The following is a 17524-nucleotide window of genomic DNA, read 5'->3' on the forward strand; positions in this document are numbered from 1 at the left end:
AAATCTTTAACTAAATTTAACAAAAAATTATTTAAAGTACTACTTAAGTCATTTTTTAAAGTACTACTTAAGTCACTTCACTACATTCCTAAAGAAAATAATGTACTTTTTACTCGATACATTTTCCCTGACACCCAAAAGTACTGGTTACATTTTGACAGTGAAATGGTCCAATTCACATACTTATCAAGAGAACGGGAGAGAATGGTCATCCCTACTGCCTCTGACCTGGCACTCACTTAACACAAATGCTTAGTTTGTAAATTATGTCTGAGCGTTGTAGTGTGACCCTGGCTATCGTTAATAAAATATAAAAATTGTGCAATCTAATTTGAAATTATTAATAATTTTACTTTTGATACTTAAGTACATTTTAGCAATTCCATTTTCTTTTGATATTTAATTATATTTAAAACCCAAATACTTTTAGACTTTTACTCAAGTAGTATTTTACTGGGTGACTTTCACTTGAGTCATTTTCTATTAAGGGATCTTTACTTTTACTCAAGTATGACAATTGAGTACTTTTTCCCCAATTCTGTAGAATACAAAATGTAGAAGCACTTTTTGAATGTGCAAATGCACGTTCCAGTTGTAAATGTTAAGGATTTCTGATCATTTGCTCACAAATCGTTCAAATTGTAGTTATATTTGTGCGTTGTTGAATCGTTAATTTATTTGTGAGTTATCTTGAATATACACACAGATCCTGGAAGACATACTTGTAAAATAAACAAATCTCACTCCATACAGGTCAGCCAAAAAGTTTGATGAACCGCACTCCAACAATAAACTGATGTTAATTTCCAACTTTTAGCTCCATTATTCTTTAACACCTTCGTCCACTCATTCTTACCAACACTATTTTAAAAAACATTGCTGATGCCATTGCTCCGGCCAGGGTCGTTCACCCCGCTTTGTTGGGATTGTATTGTTTTCTAGCGAAAGACTCCACGTTTTCATTACAAAAACAAGGAAACAGGAATGAATGAGAAATATGTATTTTCAAAAATGTATTTATGGACATTTACAATGTATTATGTCTGTTACAAGAAAGCTTATATGGACATTTATATGACTAACATATAGTAAATTGCTTTCGCGTCTCTGATATTCAATCATAACACTGAGTGACAATGTGCAGAAAGGTGGTGATTTGAATAACCTGGAAGCCTGGGTTTTCATGAGGATGAAAACACATGCCTACTTCAAACTGTAATGTCCATGGCATATTATGAGCCATGCAGGCCAATTGGGTTAACTATATATTTGCCAATACTCTCATTATAAGAATTAGACGAAATCTGCAGGAAAGCTTACTAATCAGTACCTTCAAAGCATTAAATGCAATACAACTTTTATCAACAGGTTTTGCAGCATATTTGGTTTGAATTAATTACACAGGTATTAACAGGGATAGCACACCATACCAGACAGATCTGTGATGGTGAGGAGCTTCATGGGGTGTGTCTATTGGAGACTGTGCAGTGTGGGCAGAATCTTGAGAACTGTGTGAGAAACTGGACTTTGAGTAGAAATCCTCAATTTATATCAATGCATGATTCATGCAGGGGTCCAAGTTACGTAGATCACAGGTTCGGCCGTGTATGAAGTAATATGGGCCCAACCTGCATGTATCATTTATGTCTTATTTTACGGAATGTAACAAACTTAGAGAAATACATACATTTTAAAACACTGGAATATATTTAAATACCGTAAATCTTCAATTAAAAGCTGAGTCTCAAATAGCCGCCTGTCCCTTTAAATAGCAGGGCAAAGACATATTTCAGCAAATAAACACCTGTTTAAAATACAACACTGGGTTTAAATGTAATTGTTTATGGAGGTTACCATAAATATTTGAGGATTTGTTGGATTTGTTACATTACATCATTCTTTAATGACTTTTAAAAATGGTAATCATACATTTTTAATCGCTGGTAAGAAACAGCTGCTAGCTAACTGGCAAGGACACAAACAGTCAACTTCAGGAGTAGACCTCCAGAAATGTTGATTGCCCTCTAGTGGCGAACGTAAGAACTGAATATGCCATCAGAGAACAATTAGTCGTGGCCAAAAGTTTTGAGAATGACACAAATATTACATTTTCACAAAGTCTGCTGCCTCAGTTTGTATGATGGCAATTTGCATATACTCCAGAATGTTATGAAGAGTGAACAGATGAATTGAAATTAACTGCGAAGTCCCTCTTTGCCATGCAAATGAACTGAATCCCCACAAACAAATTCATTACATTTCAGCCCTGCCACAAAAGGACCAGCTGACATCATGTCAGTGATTCTCTCATTAACACAGGTATGAGTCTTGACGAGGACAAGGCTGGAGATCACTCTGTCATGCTGATTGAGTTAGAAAAACAGACTGGAAGCTTCAAAAGGAGGGTGGTGCTTGGAATCATTGTTTTTCCCTCTCAACTGTGCGTTACCTGCAAGGAAACACGTGATGTCATCATTGCTTTGCACAAAAAGGGCTTCACAGGCAAGGATATTGCTGCCAGTAAGATTGCACCTAAATCAACCATTTATCAGATCATCAAGAACTTCAAGGAGAGCGGTTCAATTGTTGTGAAGCAGGCTTCAGGGTGCCCAAGAAAGTCCAGCGAGCACCAGGACCGTCTCCTAAAGTTGATTCAGCTGCAGGATCGGGGTACCACCAGTATCAGCAGCAGGCAGGTGTGAGTGCATCTGCACGCACAGTGAGGCGAAGACTTTTGGAGGATTGCCTGGTGTCCAGAAGGGCAGCAAAGAAGCCACTTCTCTCCAGGAAAAACATCAGGGACAGACTGATATTCTGCAAAAGGTACAGGGATTGGACTGCTGAGGACTGGGGTAAAGTCATTTTCTCTGATGTATCCCCTTTCCGATTGTTTGGGGCATCTGGAAAAAAAGCTTGTCCGTAGAAGACAAGGTGAGCGCTACCATCAGTCCTGTGTCATTCCAACAGTAAAGCATCCTGGGACCATTCATGTGTGGGGTTGCTTCTCAGCCAAGGGAGTGGGCTCACTCACAATTATGCCTACGGACACAGCCATGGATGGTACCAACACATCCTCAGAGAGCAACTTCTCCCAACCATGCAGGAACAGTTTGGTGATGAAAAATGCCTTTTCCAGTATGATGGAGCACCTTGCCATAAGGAAAAAGTGATAACTAAGTGGCTCGGGGAACAAAACATCAATATTTTGGGTCCATGGCCAGGAAACAAACCTTAATCCCATTGAGAACTTGTGGTCAATCCTCAAGAGGCGGGTAGACAAACAAAACCACACAAATTCTGACAAACTCCAAGCATTGATTATGCAAAAATGGGCTGCCATCAGTCAAGATGTGGCCCAGAAGTTAATTGACAGCATGCCAGGGCGAATTGCAGAGGTCTTGAAAAAGAAGGGTCAACAATGCAAATATTGACTCTTTACATCAACTTCATGTAATTGTCAATAAAAGCCTTTGACACTTATGAAATGCTTGTAATTATACTTCAGTATTCCATAGTAACGTCTGACAAAAATACTTAAAGACACTGAAGCAGCAAACTTTGTGGAAATTAATATTTGTGTCATTCTTAACTTTTGGCCACGACTGTATTCTGTCAAGGAATAGAGGTATACTAAGGCAAAAAAAAATGTGTGCGCAAATGATAACAGTGCAGGAAATGCTGAAATTTATTCAAATGATGGAAATGAATGCTGAAATTAAACAATTAACTATGTAAATAAGAAACTGCTAATTGGGATCCCGAGTGGCGCAGCGGTCTAAGGCACTGCATCTCAGTGCAAGAGGCATCACTACAGTCCCTGGTTTGATTCCAGGCTGTATCACATCCGGTCGTGATGTGATAGGGCGGAGCACATTTGGCCCAGCGTCGTCCGGGTTTGGCCGTCATTGTAAAAATGATTTGCGTAGTTAAATAAAAGGTAAAAAAACAAAACTCTATGCATTAAGGAAATAAATGCCTGTCTCTAATAAGCACCTGTTGTGTTCAGTGATTTAAGCACATAAATGCCCGGGCTATGTAATTGAAGTTTTACGGTAAGCTGGTTGAGCGTTACTGTGGATGTGTAGGCAGATGTGTAGGCAGACCTACACATTCATTTGGACACAGGAACTCGACAGGTGGTTTGTAAAGCCGTCGACCACTCCCTCCCTGTCTGAATGGGGTGTACCGCAGCCATTTCTTCACCACGTCTGCAAACTGATGATGTGTGGCCTCTTTGCCCACAGGGGTTCTTTTCAGAGCACCTAAAGTGACAGAAGTAGAGGTCAGTGCTGCATCCAAATTAACTTCCGAGGTTTACTTTCCAAATGTCTCTTTTTGTCTGTATGGAGACTGATCGGAATCCTTCTAATGATCCATCCATCCCTCCCAGGTATGATAGTATGGACCTATAACGTCTGCATTGTGGAGAATGAGCCAGAATCACGGAATCCAGAAACCAAAAAATTGAACAATATTTTTAAAAAAATGTATTGAACAATCATGAATTTTCCTAAGATTATCACAAGACATTAATAAAAAACAAATCAGTGATTGATATTTTCCTTCAACTTTCTGAAGAGGCAATGGCACAGAAATGCCCGTCTGTGTGCGCGCATTTGTCTACCATTTTGTTCAGCCGTTAATGATGCTAATGTAATGACTAGTCTTCTGGTAGATGGAAAGGCTTTACCTAAAACCTTCTCAATTAAATGTTAACAACAAAGTAGCCTATGCCTACCTGGCCTAATTATATCATGACTATTTGCAACAATCCAGTTGCCATTTGTTCTGCAAACTCTGCAATCACAAGCTCTACAGAAACATTGCTAACCAAACAGTCTCTTGCTGGTGCTCACTTGCATTAAAAGGGTCCAATTATATATATAGTACCAGTCAAATTTGGCACACACCTTCTATTTTCTACGTTGTAGAATAATAGTGAAGGCATCAAAACTATGAAATCATATAGTAACCAAAAAAGTGTTAAACAAATCAAAATATATTTTATATTCTTCAAAGTAGCCACCCCTTGCCTTGACAGCTTTGCACACTCTTGGAATTGTCTCAACCAGCTTCATGAGTTAGTCACCTGGAATGCATTTCAATTAACAGGTGTGCCTTGTTAAAAGTTAATTTGTGAAATTTCTTTGCATCTAAAAAAAATATATATATATTTTTTAAATGTGACTTTGGGAGTGAAAAACAGATTTTTTTTTTAACTGAAAGCTGGAAAAACAAAACAGAGAAAAGTGAATGTTAAAACTAAATGGAATTAAGCAACAAAATATAAATATACACACTACTGTTCAAAAGTTTGGTGTCACTTAGAATGTCCTTTTTTGTCTATTAAAATAACATCAAATTGATCAGAAATAGACATTGTTAAAGTTTTAAATGACTATTGTAGCTGGAAACTGCAGCTTCATTAAATAGTACCCCACAAAACACCAGTCTCAACGTCAACAGTGAAAACGCGACTCTGGGATGCTGGCCTTCTAGGCAGAGTTGCAAAGAAAAAGCCATATCTCAGACTGGCCAATAAAAATAAAATATTATGATGGGCAAAAGAACAGACACTGGACAGAGGAACTCTGCCTAGAAGGCCAGCATCCCGGAGTCGCCTCTTCACTGTTGACATTGAGACTGGTGTTTTGCGGGTACTATTTAATGAAGCTGCCAGTTGAGGACTTGTGGACAAACTAGACACTAATGTACTTGCTCAGTTGTGCACCGGGGCCTCCCACTCCTTTCTATTCTGGTTAGAGCCCGTTTGCTCTGTTCTGTGAAGGGAGTAGTACACAGCGTTGTATGAGATCTTCAGTTTCCTGGCAATTTCTCACATGGAATAGCCTTCATTTCTCAGAACAAGAATCAACTGACGAGTTCCAGAAGAAAGTCTTGGAATCTGGCCATTTTGAGTCTGTAATCAAACCCCCAAATGCTGATGCTCCATAAACTCAACTAGTCTAAAGGTTTTATTGCTTCTTTAAATCAGAACAACAGTTTTCAGTTGTGCTAACAACAGCAAAAGGGTTTTCTAAAAAGGGTTTTCTAAAGATCAATTAGCTTTTTAAAATAGCTAGCACAATGTGCCATTGGAACACAGGAGTGATGGTTGCTGATAATGGGCCTCCGTACGCCTATGTAGATATTCCATAAAAAATCTGCCGTTTCCAGCTACAATAGTCATTTACAACATTAACAATGTCTACACTGTATTTCTGATCAATTGATGTTATTTTTAAATGGACAAAAAAATTACCTTTTCTTTAAAAACAAGGACATTTCTAAGTGACCCCAAACTTTTGAACGGTAGTGTACATATATCTTTTATAGAGTCTTACGGAAGAGAACCCCTTGGAGGCGGGTGTTTCTGAAGCTCCTTTTCTGGCCGCGGCCCACCCAGTTGAGCTCAGAGCCCACAGCGAAAGATAGCACAGCCTGCATGAGCCTTCGCACTGCATCATCCACTGTGGCCCCGCCCATCCGTGACAGGTGAGACACCTGTCATATATATATATATATATTAATATTAATAACACAATCACTTACCATAATGTAACAGTATAATACCACAGTAGGTAGTGTGCTTGTTGCTGGTTCAAGCCCTATCGGGTCACTCGGTCTACCTACCATTCTCTTCTGTGCTCCGGCATCCTCCAGGTGCCTCTCTGTGTCATCTAGCTGCTCCATGGTCCTCAGCGGGATGTCGATGTCTAGAGCCTCCACCTCCTCTTCTACCTCCGTAAAGCTCTGGCCCTGAACCCTGGCCTGCAGCTCCCTCAACACTGCCCACTGTCTCTGCTGCTCCTCCTTGATCTCCACCAGCAAGGAGATGATCTTACGCTGGGCAGCCGTCTCTGAGGAACAGTGGATAGGAACAGATTTGGGATGACACCAGGGTCAAGGTAAGGGCCCCAAAAAGTTGTGTTGGTCAGTTAGTTTGTTGATTTGTCATATTGTGTCACAATTTAGAACAGTAACAGACCTGGTGTAGTTAGTCATTTCTCCCATCACTCTAAAACAAGAGTGTAAACGTAATTGGCAACTGTAGCTAACTCTTCATTCAACTTTTCTTTTGTTGCTACGACTAGTTCCTGTAAAGATGCTGAGAAATGCTAGACGTGCAGCAGTTAATGTCAGGAACCTCTTTGCGCGGTTCAAAACATGGATTTATTATCTTTCAGAGTTATCTGGCGTTTGTAGAACCACCTGCAACTGGACATTTATAAGACTAATGTTTTCCAGAATCGAGAATTGAGTGTCGGCAACACCAGATTAGTTGAAAAATCGATGGTGACGTTTTGTATAGGCAAACCTGTAACGTCCAGTACAAACAAACATATTTGGTTATATCACATTCTGGCGTACAAACTGTAGCAATTAAAACATTTAGCCTGAGATCGATTTTTATTAATCCTGCGAATCTGATTGGTCACACAGCTGAATAATTAATGCAATTCTTCGTTTTTATCGCTGCTTGTTACTTCCAAGTAGGCTAGATACAAAACAAAGTGAAGATTCGGTAATATTAGAACTACATTTAATCAGGGTAAAACGTTACCTGCTGATGACGAGGTACCTGGCATCAACAACTTTTCCCCAACACCACCCGTGCTAAACGTCGCACTCAGGGACTCAACGTCAAAGTTGACATCAGGTCGTCTTGAAATATCATCTTTGGGAATATCCTCCGAGCGTCTCGAGACATGTTCCGCAAGATTGTTCATTTCGTCGGACACAGCTGAAAGTCTCTGCTGGAGTGTTTCTAGGGCTATGTCTGCCATGTGTTTGTTGACCAAACCTTCCATACGTCGCTGCATCGCCCAGCTAGAAGTATCTCCATTATTATGCTCCATAAAATTCCTCAAACAGTCGACCTCCTCACCGTTTAGTTTAAACCAACAAAAACCTTTCTACAATGTCTTTCTATCGTTCAAGGTAAACGCAAATGTGGACTAGTGAGTGAAAAACGGAAGTGGTTATCAAACAGTCCACAGCCATAGCACGATATCACGTTGCAACAACGTCACAGTAATGTTGCGAGAACATTGAGGGAGCTCGATTCATCCTACCCGGGCGCCCGTGCAGCGGCTGAAAGTTGATTGCATTCGATTTGGAACCGGGCTTCCTCTCGGGCGTGAGCCAGATGCCCCGTTCAGTCCGACGGCGTAGTCGGCTCAAAACAAAAGTGATGTAATTAAAATCGTGTAGCAATGAGTAAGATACTGTGTTTTCTCATGTTAAAGTGATTGCTTTAATGGCATTCCCAATTAAAACTAGTTTGAAAATTCAAACATATTTTATACAATACTTGTATGTTTCTGGACAATGCACCATGCTACCTTGTTGACAACATACCAAGCTACGAAGATTACCGTCCAATTTGAGAAGGCCTGAAGACGTGCCGGGCCATAGCTTGGTGTACCCCGGGCCAGATTAATCGAGACCCCACGTTGGGAAGGCCGGAATAACTACATTTCCCAATAGCACCAACAAAACAATAATTTCCTACGGATTGACTGCATATTTTGTAGCGTTCAAAACAACTGGGAACTTGAAAATCTCTGACTTCCGACTTCAATGCGTTCAAGACAACTGGGAACTCTGGAAAAAAAAATGAGCTCCGATTGGGAAAAGTCGTTTTGAACGGTCATCCAACACGGAATTCCAAGTCGTGGACTCGGGCCTCATCTTAAACATGTGAAATGGATATGTACAATTGAATAGTCATGGATGTGAGCTGATAAAAATTGTATTCAATGTTATCGCATTAACTGTTTTCATAAAACAGGGGACTAGAAACTTGTAAAATTCCATAAGAATGACAATACGTTTTAACCTGATATCTTAATGAGAGCAGCAAACCATCACACATAGTCAGTCTTATTTAAGATGTATTTTTACCATGGGCCAGTTACTAGAATACTAAAATAAATATCATTGGCCTCAACAGTCCCAACATTGCATTTTACTACATTGTAATGGAAAGAATGGGGCATGTTTATCGTCCCCATGATGAAAACAGTTAAAGGATAACATTGATTATCATTTTAATCTGCCCACATCCATGACTATTTAAATGTACAAATACATTTAACGTTTGAAGATTGATTAAATTATGTGAATAATTTATCATCTTTACATATCTGACACACATGGCTCATTTGGTTGTGTATTCTACATCACCACCAATACATCATTGAGCCTACTACATTTATATTTCATACAGGTATGGTCATGCTAAATTTATCCAATAAGACGCCATTGAGTTGTCTGGTGGCAATATTGGAAAAAGGTTTCTGTGTGGTTAATATGTATATCCTGTGATGCCCTATATCTACAAATCTTTTTAAAATCCTGTTCTAGCTGTGTGTGAAATGTGGTGCCTCTATAACCAAAGTTACAATCCAAAAACATAGCTGCCCCAGGTTAGGGCTCTGTGCGGGTCAGTCAAGTTCTTCCACACTGATCTTGACAAACTATTTCTGTACTGACCTTGCTTTGTGCACGGGGGCATTGTCATGCTGAAACAGGAAAGGGCCTTCCCCCAAACTGTTGCCTCTATGTCATTGTATGCTGTAGCGTTAAGATTTCCCTTCACTGGAATTAAGAGGCCTGGCCCTGACCATGAAAAACAACCCCAGACCATTTTTTATCCTCCACCAAACGTTACAGTTGACACTGTGCATTCAGGCAGGTAGCATTCTCCTGGCATCCGCCAAACTCAGATTTGTCAGTCGAACTTTAGATGGTGAAGCGTGATTTATGTTATAGAATGTTGTAGAATGTTGTAAATTGTAGCTATTGTAGCTGGAAACGGCAAATTTTTTATGGAATATCTACATAGGCGTATGGAGGCCCATTATCAGCAAACACCACTCCTGGGTTCCAATGGCACGTTGTGATAACTAATCCAAGTTATAATTTTAAAAGGCTAATTGATCATTAGAAAACCCTTTTGCAATTATGTTAGCACAGCTTAAAACCATTGTGCTGATTTAAAGAAGCAATAAAACTGGCCTTCTTTAGACAAGTTGAGTATCTGGAGCTTCAGCATTTGTGGGTTCGGTTACAGGCTAAAAATGGCCAGAAACAAATAACTTTCTTCTGAAACTCGTCAGTCTATTCTTGTTCTGAGAAATTAAGGCTATTCCATGCGAGAAATTGCCCAGAAACTGAAGATCTCGTACAACGCTGTGTACTACTCCCTTCACAGAACAGTGCAAACGGTGTCTAACCAGAATAGAAAGAGGAGTGGGAGGCCCCAGTGCACAACTGAGCAAGAGGACAAGTACATTAGTGTCTAGTTTGAGAAACAGACGCCTCACAAGTCCTCAACTGGCAGCTTCATTAAATAGTACCCGCAAAATACCAGTCTAAACGTCAACAGTGAAGAGGATACTCCAGGATGCTGGCCTTTAAGGCAGAGTTGCAAAGAAAAAGCAATATCTCAGACTGGCCAATAAGAAGAAAGATTGAGATGTGCAAAAGAACACAGACACTGGACAGAGGAAGATTGGAAGAAAGTGTTATGGACAGACAAATCTTAGTTTGAGGTGTTCGGATCACAAAGAAGAACATTCGTGAGATGCAGAAAAAATGAAAAGATGCTGGAGGAGTGGTTGACGCCATCTGTCAAGCATGTTGGAGGCAATGTGATGATCTTGGGGTGCTTTGGTGGTGGTAAAGTGGGAGATATTTACAGGGTAAAATGGATCTTGAAGAAGGAAGGCAATGACATGCCATACCCTGTGGATGGCGCTTAATTGGAGCCAATTTCCTCCTACAACAGGACAATGACCCAAAGCACAGCTCCAAACTATGCAATAACTATTTAGAGAAGAAGCAGTCAGCTGGTATTCTGTCTATAATGGAGTGACCAGCAGTCACCGGATCTCACACCTATTGAGCTGTTGTAATTCTGAGATGTACTCTAGAGGTCAAATTCCAGAAATGTATTTGATTGATAGCTGTGATTCTAAGCTTTTCAATGATCTATCAATAAAGGAAATACGTGAGCAATAACTTGTTGTATGCGGACATGGTTTGTTATTAAAGGGTCAAATCCCTATGGGAAAAATGATGGGACTAGCACACATTTTCCAACTCTAGGAACATAGAGCTTCAAGAAAATCCCTATGAGACATCGTCGGCCCAAGTGAGCCCGACTGACACCCCTGGCTTGGACTAGTTGATGCAATGTTCTATAATGCTTTCACATCGCTCTGATGGAATGTTGAATACATTATAATATGCTGAGACTGATTACTTGGGGGAACATCTACTTGAGTGTGGGAGTAGCAACATACTATTCTGCATTTTTGTATTTTTGCAGACTAGAGTGATGGTCACTATTTTGTGCTAATTTGTCCAATGTGTGCTCCAAAAGTTGTGAATGCCCCAAAACTCTGTACACAATACAGGAGGCAGTATGTATTGTGAAATTATAAACCACGTGATTCAAGTCCTGAATGCTGATTGTCTGAAAGCCATGGTATATCAGACCATATACCATGGGTATGACCATTTAAAAACATTTTTTACTGGTCTAATTACATTGGTAACTAGTTTATAATAGCAATAAGGCATCTTTGTGGTTTGTGGAATATGGCCAATATACACAACAGCTACGGGCTGTATCCAGGCACTCCACGTTGCACCTAAGAACAGCCCTTAATTGTGGCATACTGTCCATATACCACACCTCCTCGGGCCGTATTGCTTAATTATACATCAGGTAATTGACTCATGAAAATACAGTTTTAGTGAATTTCTCTCTGTACCTTTCTCGGTTACATCTAAAGGTACATAATGGATTTTGTTGAACAAAAACAGCTTTTCTGGAGCTAGTATGGATTCAAAGCAACACAAGGATACATGCATTACCTTAAGCAAAAATTACTTTATTTATGCTCAAGTAGCAAAATTATTCTAAACATCTGAAACATTAGAACACAAAGTAAACCATTCTGTCTAGATCTCCCTGTTCAGGAGGCATACCTTGGACCATTTGATTAACATTACGTCATTAAACTCAGCAATCCTATCAGCAACAATGCAGTCATCTAGGAAATCCAGTTTAACAGCTGCGACTAGTCCATCTTTAATATATAAATATATGTATATATATATATATATATATATATATATATATATATACACACAGTACCAGTCAAAAGTTTGGACACACCTACTCATTCAAGGGTTTCTCTACATTCCAGATGACTACCTCATGAAGCTGGTTGAGAGAATGCCAAGACAAAACTGCCATCAAGGCAAAGGGTGGTTACTTTGAAGGATCTCAAATACAAAATATATTTTGATTTGTTTAACTCTTTTTTTGTGTGGTTACTACATGATTCCATATGTGTTATTTCATAGTTTCGATGTCTTCACTTTTATTCTACAATGTAGAAAATAGTAAAAATAAAGAAAAACCCTGGAAGGAGTAGGTGTCCAAACTTGACTGGTACTGTATATAACTATGATTAAATTACATTATAATTACCATAAATAATGTATTATATTAAAATATATCCATGCGAGTTAACAAAGGATACAGTGATATCAATAAAATCTCAACCACAAAACAAAGACTAAGGAGGGTAACAAGGGGGACGTAGGATCACATCTATGAAAATATATTCGACAGATAGGTTGACTAAATATATAAATACATTTACATGTATGTATATCTATGTACATCAGCAATATATCACCATGTTTATATCACCAATTATTAAAATATTCATTTCTTCAAGACACTCATATCTGCAGATGAGCTCTTGGCAATAGTTTGGTTCATTTCAAGCACATGATCGTATAGTATATGTTTTTAGAACATAATCCTCAAACGTACTGTAGAAGCTGTAATACAGGGATAAATTAACAGCAACACATGACATCTGACCATATTGTCCATGCTATTATGGTCAATGATGAACTTGTCACTGGTTAACATTTCAGTTACAATAGATGTAATAGTTGTTTTTTCTCAACATAAATACCTGTATATTGAATGCTGCATGGGGATATTTGTATGATATTTGCAAAAAAAAAGATAGTTGGGAGCCTTTAACTTATAGGCTGGTAGATATTTTCATAACAAGCTTCCAGTGCAGATTTGTGTAAACCATTTAGCCTTAGTCTGTCCTACAAGAAAGATGTTCCTCTACTGACAGATAGATGTGCTACTGTGTACGTGTATGTACCATCTAGAAAACTGTCATATGTGCCTTCAAACAAACAACATATTTACATTGTAAAGCTCATAATTATTGCATTATAAATAATTTGACATTTTAATGATAAACCCTGTTTTCCTTTGACACTAGAGTTGTGCTCTGTCTATACTAATCTCCCGAGGAAAATATGATAAATATGATATGAACAAAAACAAACAAACATCCTTTAAAAAATAAATGCAACCCTAAAACTTTGTACATTCTGAGACTTTTTTTCCGTTAAAACTTATGCATTTGAGATGTTGTGCTTATTGGTCCATGAAATGAGTGTTCACAAGATAAGTCATTCAGAGCAGTTTGTAAAACAACGTTTTTCTTCTCCAATAAATGTGTTATTTGCATTTATGAAATAAACCCACCAGGTGAAACATCAAGATTTGAACAGTATTTTAACAGTGTTCCCCTGCTTTCAGGAGAGGATAGAGAGAGAAATATAATACTTTCTGTAGGGCCAATGTAATTATGGTGCTTTGCTGGTTGGCTTGCCTTGAGCAACAGTCTCTCAGAATCCCCTGTAGGTTGACAGATAATGTCTGATATATTCCCTTTAAACTAAAGGCGTAAAGGACATAAAAGCAGTGATTTAAATGTACCACAACCTCTAAACATTGTGCATTTACAAAACACAAATTACCACAGCCCAACCAACACCAGGTCAGGTCAAAGTTCAGATGCTTTATTCAAAGTGCATCCCTACCATAGAGATAGATCGAGGACTAATGTTTGTATATGTGCCATTATAGCATCTGTGACAACATGAGCGCATCTCCATGTTTAAGTAGTACATTTTCTTCTTCAGGATTGGCTGATCCCTCCTGATGACCCGGGTGGACATGATGCCAACAGGGTCACAAGGAGGGATCAGCCAATGAAGTTGGAAGTCCCACCCAGTTGACTATATTGAAATGGTGGAAGCCCTCAATGACGCTGCCGATGCTAATATGACTGTTTGGCCACTAGAGGCCTCTGTCATTCTCAATGATCTCTACTCCTATGAATAATATCACTAGGAGTAATTAGTACAGATACGCCTCATTTCCTCTGTGTGCCACCCTGCCTTCCAGGCAATGTACATTTGGTAAAAATGACTTTGAATAGGAGAAAGTCTGTAGGAATCCAATAGTGTGCTGTTGTTCATGGTTGTGCCCCTAGGTAGCAGCACATCTCATTCTCTTGAGCTACATGAGTGGGAAAAAAGGAGTTCACTCTTTTTCACAATCGCTTGCTTCATTTTACCAGGAGATTGTCCTAACAATCAGCAAGTAGGGACACTCGTGGCCATTGAAACAGAGTCTCCCACCTTGGATAGGTACCACAAATAATATACCTCAGTGTAAATAAATTCTCACTGAAGAGGGTTGACTTGCTAAGGAACAATACATTTTCTTCCATAAATTGTTACCATCTCAATTAAGTCCATCATAAAGTAAATGTTCAGAATAACTTAAGTAGAAATTCCTCTCTTGCAAGAGTCAAAAGAGTGTTGAAAGGATGTTTTTCCTAAAAGTGACTTTTGACTTGAGTCTCACAACATGCCAAGGAGTATTGGTGTCACTAAGCTCTGCAGACAGTATCTCCAAAATGAACTAATCTTTGAGACCAATATGGGTTGGTTTGGATTTAAAATGCAGACACCCCCCCCCCCTCCAAATATGCATAAATAATGTTCAATAAGTTAAGAAATAAAATATCTGTCGTCTGGGTGTATTTACAAAGGGTAAAAATGTACAAAACCCCTAATTCAACACATTTCATTATCTTTTAGAAATACCTTTCACTTTCCAACAGTATAGCATATCTGACCTCATATTGCTGTTGCCTATTCCAACCAAACGCACTCCATTTATCCTGTCCTCTCCTGAAATCGACTCTATACATTAAATCAAAAGGGACAGAATCATTAAAAGCTGCTTAAGCGATGTTTAAAAAGTATCTTTGTGTACATACTGCTGCTCAACAACAGTGTCTGTGTGTGTGTGTAGATTGGGGGGGTGGGGGGTGGGGGTAATGCCCACAGATCATGATGAGAAGTCTGGGGTGTCATCCAGCTAAATGTCCTCCGTCAACTATTTACATCAAGTCCCCTGGCACTTTCACCTTAAATGATTTCCATTGACATGATCAACCATAAGAATCATTGCTAATATTGTTCAAAGAACAACACTATTCCAGTAGACTATCAATTTTCTTCAGGCCGGCTATCGTCTAAGCCAGTTAGCAGCTATTAAACACATTACATTATAAAATATAATCAAGATCACACTGTAGAATATAACGCAGTTTCAATCACCTTTACAAAAAAAATCCCAAACAAAAACAATCTTCACATCAAAGCAGGCAGTAGTCGACAAAAATAGCTTTGTTCACGAGTCCTCGTGAGAGCTTTTTACAAGTCAGTTTGTGCTCCCGCATGTGTGTGCCCAATCATCTCCTCTCCTGTTTAAAAACAACCCCACCTACCAGGGCTGCTCCATATTACACTGACCATAAAGAAAAGAGACGAAATTCAAAAACGAATGCTTTGAATAATAAAAAAAAAGATCTGAGCCGCATACAGACAGGGGGCGACAGAGAGGAGAAAGAGGAGAGAGAAGCGAGCCTCAGCGGTCTCTGCAGGTGGGCAGGTTGACGAAAGTGAAGATGTTGTACTCTATGAGGATGGAGAAGCAGAGAAAGATGGAGTACATGAACAGACACACCAGGCCCAGACGACGGTCCAGTTTCCACCCGTTCAGATGTACCCCCAGGACCTGAGAGAGAGAGAGAGAGAGAGAGTTGGGAAGAGATGAAGAAATTATATCTATAGTTGCTCAATTCAAATTCAATTGTGCATAAACTGTATAAAATACAAAACACAAGTACATTGGATTATTTTAAAAAGTACTAAAAGGTCACTCACCGTGAGGAACACAGACCCCAACAGAAGTCCCACAGAGAAGATGAGCCCTTTGCTGTTCAGTTGAATCTAAGAGAATAACGGGTTAAACAGAAGAGGATAGACCACGGGGTTGGGAACTGATTTACAACACTTTTGCACCAGTGTAAAGTGTACACCTGCTATTTCCAAAAGAGAATAACAGTTTGAAAAACAACACCAACTTTACACGACCAAACCGATGCATTAGAAGGACGCCATCTCTTTTGAATTTGAGCCCTTCTGAAATGAATACAGTGCATCAGCTGTTTTCTGTGTATCCTCTTCTACACCCTCAATACACAGCTCGATTCTCTAACACACAGTCAAAGCCTTCATTCAGAATAATCATGTCACACTCCAAAAGAAGCAAAGCTGTATGTAGGCATTCCTTCACAGCACCCCCACGTGTGTTTGATCTAGTGGGGTTATGGGCTGCAGGTGCACTCAGCTCTATATTTCACTTGGACTGCCGACAGCTACTTTTCTCCTCCCTCTTTCAGCTGTTAGGACCATCTCCCTCCCATGCCAAGCTGGAAGATATGTTTATCTACAGAGATCACAAATAACACATGCTCCAATGGCTATGTTAGCATGACATGACTAATATTGTATATAAACCTACATACCATTGGTACCATGTGACATGAGCAGAGAGGGCTCTGGACAGAAGATCAATTGTGTCATCTCTCACATGATAAAGCAACATCAAAATGACCTTTTCAGAATAGGCCCGAGCATGTCTAAGTGTCATAGGGGTTGTACATGCCAGTTTTGATTGTGTATTGCTAGTAGAGGTTTACTAAAGACCGTACACAGTCAGGGTTAGGAGAAATGATGTTTGCTACTTACGTAGGAGCCGTAGTTGATGGCTAGGGTCTGCAGGGCCCAGGGTAGTCCCAGTCCAATAAGGATATCAAACACATTACTGCCTATAGAGTTAGACACAGCCATGTCCCCGAGACCTGAGAGAGAGAGAAAGAGAGAGATGAGTCATAGGCTGAGAAATATAAATCAAAAGACAGAAGAAGGAGGGAGGCAGAGAGAGAGAGAGATGAGTCATAGGCTGAGAAATATAAATCAAAAGACAGAAGAAGGAGGGAGAGGGAGGCAGAGAGAGAGAGAGATGAGTCATAGGCTGAGAAATATAAATCAAAAGACAGAAGAAGGAGGGAGAGGGAGGCAGAGAGAGAGAGAGATGAGTCATAGGCTGAGAAATATAAATCAAAAGACAGAAGAAAGAGGGAGGCAGAGAGAGAGAGAGATGAGTCATAGGCTGAGAAATATAAATCAAAAGACAGAAGAAGGAGGGAGAGGGAGGCAGAGAGAGAGAGAGATGAGTCATAGGCTGAGAAATATAAAT

General features: G+C 39.5%; 2 protein-coding genes across 2 annotated transcripts in view; both read right to left on the minus strand.

Moving 5' to 3' along the window:
- Positions 1-985: 985 nt before the first annotated feature.
- On the minus strand, positions 986-8392 carry LOC109888787 (uncharacterized). The gene is made up of 4 exons (XM_020479960.2): positions 7565-8392; positions 6634-6860; positions 6345-6504; positions 986-4262 (listed from the first exon to the last, which is right to left on the minus strand). Exons 1-4 carry the CDS (start codon positions 7857-7859, stop codon positions 4069-4071), a joined length of 876 nt encoding a protein of 291 aa, XP_020335549.1. The 5' UTR covers positions 7860-8392; the 3' UTR covers positions 986-4068.
- Positions 8393-12874: 4482 nt separating this feature from the next.
- slc24a3 (solute carrier family 24 member 3) overlaps positions 12875-17524 on the minus strand; it is a 93182-nt gene continuing 88532 nt past the window's right edge. The window contains exons 15-17 of the mRNA XM_031823529.1: positions 17014-17126; positions 16147-16212; positions 12875-15997 (exon numbers count right to left, since the gene is read on the minus strand). Of these exons, the coding sequence (XP_031679389.1) occupies positions 15848-15997; positions 16147-16212; positions 17014-17126 (329 nt within the window). The 3' untranslated portion in view covers positions 12875-15847. The remainder of the gene's footprint in view (positions 15998-16146; positions 16213-17013; positions 17127-17524) is intronic.

This window comes from Oncorhynchus kisutch, linkage group LG4, assembly GCF_002021735.2.
Source record: "Oncorhynchus kisutch isolate 150728-3 linkage group LG4, Okis_V2, whole genome shotgun sequence".
Classification (NCBI taxonomy): Eukaryota; Metazoa; Chordata; class Actinopteri; order Salmoniformes; family Salmonidae; genus Oncorhynchus; species Oncorhynchus kisutch.

Coding starts and splice junctions, on each gene's coding strand:
- LOC109888787 (XM_020479960.2), bottom strand. CDS start 7,859: ATGGAGCATAATAATGGAGATACTTCTAGCTGGGCGATGCAGCGACGT. Junction 6,861..7,564: donor AGGTACCTCGTCATCAGCAG/GTAACGTTTTAC, acceptor ACTGTTCCTCAG/AGACGGCTGCCCAGCGTAAG. Junction 4,263..6,344: donor CCTCCAAGGGGTTCTCTTCC/GTAAGACTCTAT, acceptor CTGTCACTTTAG/GTGCTCTGAAAAGAACCCCT.